At 33.7% G+C, this 4,993-nt stretch overlaps 1 protein-coding gene and 1 pseudogene across 1 annotated transcript; both read right to left on the bottom strand.

Annotated features, from left to right (window-relative positions):
- Positions 1–2,410, bottom strand: LOC140985609 (ATP synthase subunit epsilon, mitochondrial). The gene is made up of 2 exons (XM_073453472.1): positions 2,146–2,410; positions 1–170 (listed from the first exon to the last, which is right to left on the bottom strand). The coding sequence occupies exons 1-2, from the start codon at positions 2,327–2,329 to the stop codon at positions 145–147; spliced, it is 210 nt and encodes a 69-aa protein (XP_073309573.1). The 5' UTR covers positions 2,330–2,410; the 3' UTR covers positions 1–144.
- Positions 2,411–3,441: 1,031 nt separating this feature from the next.
- Positions 3,442–4,816, bottom strand: LOC140986583 (glutamate receptor 2.2-like; annotated as a pseudogene).
- Positions 4,817–4,993: the final 177 nt, after the last annotated feature.

The following is a 4,993-nucleotide window of genomic DNA, read 5'->3' on the forward strand; positions in this document are numbered from 1 at the left end:
TGAAAAACACATGCAGTTTCTTTATTGTTTCTGATATTTTGATCCAAACTTAAATGATCAAACATAGTCTATACCAACACAGTTTGTAGGCAGGACAGAAATGAAAAATATTTTCCGGTTTTAACAGTGATCGCCAAAGTCACCTCATTCAGGAGTATCTGTGCGCAGAGCTGCAAAAGTAAAATAAAGGTTTAGACTAGAACAGAAAATGAATAAATGAAAGAGGGTTAAAATAAACAATAGTAGACATCAAACTTGCATCGGAATTGCATATGCAATTCCTCATTCAATCCACGGTAAAACAGTAACACTGAAGCAGACAGAATTGGATTCACGAGAGAAAACTCTCCAACCTAAAAAAAACATTCGGTATGAAATGGTCCATAGTTCCTATTTATTCTAATCTGCAGTGGCTCAACCCCGGGAGCATCTTCTAATTTTAGTAGACAATAGTTTTTATTTTTTTGAAAAAAAGGCAAGTTCACTTGCCATTTCAAACCAATAATTACATGTATTGGGATTTGTTAACCACAGACTTTGTAAGACACCTGAGAGATCATACTTTGGATTAGTATGCCCTCTAATAGTTGTGCTCTACAAAATCCAAGTTCACCAGTATCAAAACAATTAAAATCATAATCAGTATTTAGAAGATGACTAGGTGTGACATTGGTGTTCCGAGGAAGAAGGGTTTAAACTTAGTGAGATTTTGAATGTTGAAAGTGATTAAAACTTCATAACAATTGAGACGTTGGTTCACTAAAATTATTAGGGACAAAACTGGAAATGAGCAAAGACGAGTTGTATACTGAGGGATAAGAGGTGGAGAGATGGGAATCACTCCCACAAACCAAACAGATTGACTTTGACAAAGAATCCGCACGTAGTCTTAGAAAGCATGGAAATGGTGCCAAAGTGTAAAGAGTAAACTTTTGTTGAGAAGACATAGTTGTGGCTCGTGTGAGCACATGTTCATCGCGGCCCTGTCAAACAGTCTCCAAACATATAGTTGTATTAATAACAAAGAGAGAAAAAGATGTCTATTGGTAAGCAAGTTGCACATAGAAAGTAAATGATCAGAAGTTACAGTAAATGTGATAAGGGAATCAAATTTGTTTTCATAAAAAAAGTCGAGATGATTAATTCCTGGAAGAATCGGAACCACGCAATCTATTTGATAAATAGTTTTTTTTTTAATAGAGCCCATGTAAGAATCTAACAACAATACAAAAAACTCTTCTAACCATTTAAACAAGATAAGGGAATTGAGTGCATCATGGAATATCAAAGACTATATCAACACATACATTATCTATTTTCCACTTCCATGGCTAAACCATTTTACAGTTTCAAGCATAGCCAATATATCATTCTAAATCCATTCGATGACCAATCAACAACATCCCAATTTCTGAATAATCCCACAACCAAACCATTTTCAGAACAACTTATCGTTTCCCAGAAAGAATGTATTGTAAAGCTCATATCAGGACAAATCCATATCAGCATAAATAAAAAATGGGGGAACTTGAAGAAAGCAACAAACATTAACACGGCCCGGTCAGTTAGGACTCAGGAGTACCACTAACCACAAATCTCTATTCAAAAGACATACATTGATCCAAAATAATCACAAACAAAAACCCAAGACAACAGAAACTTCTATCACGGAGTACCATACCCCCTAAAGGCAACGTCACTCACATTTGAAAAATTATTCCATGTGTCTGTAACACTCAATAAAATGAATTATCAGTCATAACATTATTCACATTCAGTAAAGAATGATATAATTTTAGCAAAATACAAACTGAAGCACTCATTTTTTCACATATTTGTGTAGCTTCAAAATAGATTCCGCGATATGTACAGCCCTAAAACAGAACTTTTCTGATTTTAGATATCATGCTCCACAGCACATCATTATCCACGACTTTAATCCGGTTCAAGTCAACATAAAAATTAGCACACACTAAAGCTTTCAATAAATCAAAAGCACAAAGATCAATCCCACTATAACAAATAACAACCTAAGCAATAAATTACTATTATAGACGAAGAGACAGATAAATCATCGATAACACCAAAAAATTTAATAAGAACGATAAAGAAAATCGAAATATATAAAATGAAAAAAAAATTTACTTGGTTTCTGGGGTTTCCCGTCAACCCATTGGGAAACAGAGAAATGGACCTTCTCTCGGTTCAAAGCTTCAGATTTGTAAGGTTCTTTGAGACACTGTCTCACCAAATTAGCGCAGAGATTAGAGTAAGTGATGTAAGTCATCCCCGCAGATCTCCAAAACGGCACCGCCGCGTTCGACGCCATCCCTTCCTTCGCTTCTCTTTCTTTTCTCCTTGCCTTGCCTGCTGCTATAGATCTTACCTCGTCGCACACTTTGGCTGTGGGCCTTTTTTCGCTCCATGTGCACCTTCTTTTGGGCTATCTTTTCTGGGCCTGTCGACTCGCATGTCCAATTACTGAATTTTCTTATTTTGTTGCCAAAATGTTAATATTAGTCCTCTTTTCTTTAATTAATTACTAGTTACTATGCACACGCGATGCGTGTGTGTACAATCTTTTTTATTATTATCGATGGACTAAAGTGAAATTTGATAAATTATAGATGGACTAAATTGATATTTGAATTGTTGAAATAAAAATAAAAGTGTGTGTTGAAATTAAAACAAAAAAAACAAAAAACAAAAGTGTAATATTAATATCATATAAGGGTAAAATTGAAAAAAAAAAGTTGGTGTCCTCTCTAGGTAGTTATTATCATGTCCTCACACTTAATATAATAGTATAGATAATGTATTTATATTCTTTTGATCAATTTTAGTTATTTTTTCCGAAATAAAGTAATTAAAGACCAATTTTATTGTTAAGTTTTTGTAAGTACATGGTTAAAAAAATTTCTCGAGATATACACGTGTGTATTTGACAATATAATTATAAATTTTAACAAAGATATTAGTCATTTATTTATATGATTTTGACTAAATGACAAAATTGATCAAAAGAATATAATTATAAGACTATATCTGATTTAATGAAACATATAGGACTAAAATTATCACATACCAATATATATTGTATTAAAATTGATATTTTGCCTATTATTATTATTATTTTTTTTTTTGGAACCACTACTCTTCAATATTTTAATTCATTATATTACTATTATTATTTATTAACACACATTAAATATAAAAAAATAACATATCAACATGAACTATAAGAAGTATACTTAACAAACTTTATCACTATATGCAATTTATAAACAAAATATGTCATGAAAATATCAGTTTCCAGATTAATATAGATTTTTAAAGTAGTAGTCAGTGCATATGTTTTAAGTGATCAGAAGTAAACTACAGAGCTTGCAATATAGCCAAAAATTGCATTCCTCTGATTTGATCATCTGGTAAAATGGGAAACTATGTGCTCCATGTATGAACATATATAATTTGCTTCTTGCAAATTGCAACAACTTTTGACCAAACTGTAGTGCTAGAGCTCCAAATCCTCTTGACAAAATCTCTATTATTGCACAGAAATTTCATGACAAAAATGGCAAGACAAGTTGTTGTGATACACCCTGTGATTGCAAATTAGTACTTTAAAACTTGCCAACGAAATTCTGGTAAAGCCACTTATGCCATCTAGATCATTACTATATGAAGGGCTTTTCATATTCCACTGCCCCTCAATTTCAAATATTCAGCCACTATCCATTAGCTCAATCAATGTACGTGAGAGACGTCAGCTACTAACGGTGAGCCTTTTTGGGAAAGCACAAGCAAATCCATCAGTCGGATAGATTGAGCCAACAGTTGCGTGCTTATCACCGTATTTTGATAAGAAAAGATTGGTGTAAGGTTGTACGGAGAACAAGGCTGCTATGCCACCATTTTCGCTTCCTCTAGACAAGGCTTCCTCGCAAAGCTCTGGACTCTTGTAAGTTCTGATCTAGGACTTGTTGAACCCCAAATGTTGCAAGTACCCAACAAGGAAAGAACAATTGTGACATCCAACGTAGACTTCAGCTCGAATCAGTTCATTCGCATCAATAACAGGTTATGAGAGCCTTTGAACTGTTGATCTTGCTGAAAGGCTTGCTGTATAGGTGGAACTCAATATGAGCACCACGAACATCCATACAACCACAACCAACAGAGCTAAATTGATTACTATTCTTTCACCATGTGCAAACACTATTGACATGAAAGGAAAATAGAAGATCATGCCTGCATGTAGAGCAACTGGACCTCTGTGGGCATGGTTGGAACTATGTTCAAGAATCCAGAGAACAACACCGGTTAAAATGAACAGTGATATAGCAGTTAACCAGAGTTCTTTGCTAAGGGGCTTCAAGAAAATACATTTGTTATTTGGGTAATCATGTTTGATTAGAACTGTAATGGTAAAGACTCCAGCATCTTATGGCATAGTGAAGTCTGCGTACTGTGATCCCTTGGACATGATCGTGATGTCTCCCACAACTGCATCAAAATTCTGAAACAAGAAATATAATCAAGAACACTTTTATAAATCAGGTGTTCAAGTAAATCTAGCTATTGAATCTAACCCCAAGATAAACTTGATGTGTGAGTTCATCATAAGTTCCTGCACTAGAACCATCAGAATTTTCAAATGGAACGTAGACGTATGAGATAGCATACGGCAATGCTTCCATGACAGTCTCAAATATGTCTAAGTAACATCCACTAACTTTGAAAGCATTGCTTTCATGGTCTCTTTTATTTTTATTTTTATCATTTAATTTGGTTCTTTTATGTTTTCAAACTTCATCTCAATATCATATATTTTTCAATTTTAGTCATTTTTCGACGTGAAATTGATTTAGTGTCGACGTGGTGTTAATATTATATTGATGTGTGCAATGTCGTATTAGTATTTCGACAAGAACAAAATGACTATAATTGCCAAAGGTTGCAAAATACATGAGTAGATAGAAATAATATTTGA

Source organism: Primulina huaijiensis, chromosome 10 (genome assembly GCF_012295235.1).
Source record: "Primulina huaijiensis isolate GDHJ02 chromosome 10, ASM1229523v2, whole genome shotgun sequence".
NCBI classification, from domain to species: Eukaryota; Viridiplantae; Streptophyta; class Magnoliopsida; order Lamiales; family Gesneriaceae; genus Primulina; species Primulina huaijiensis.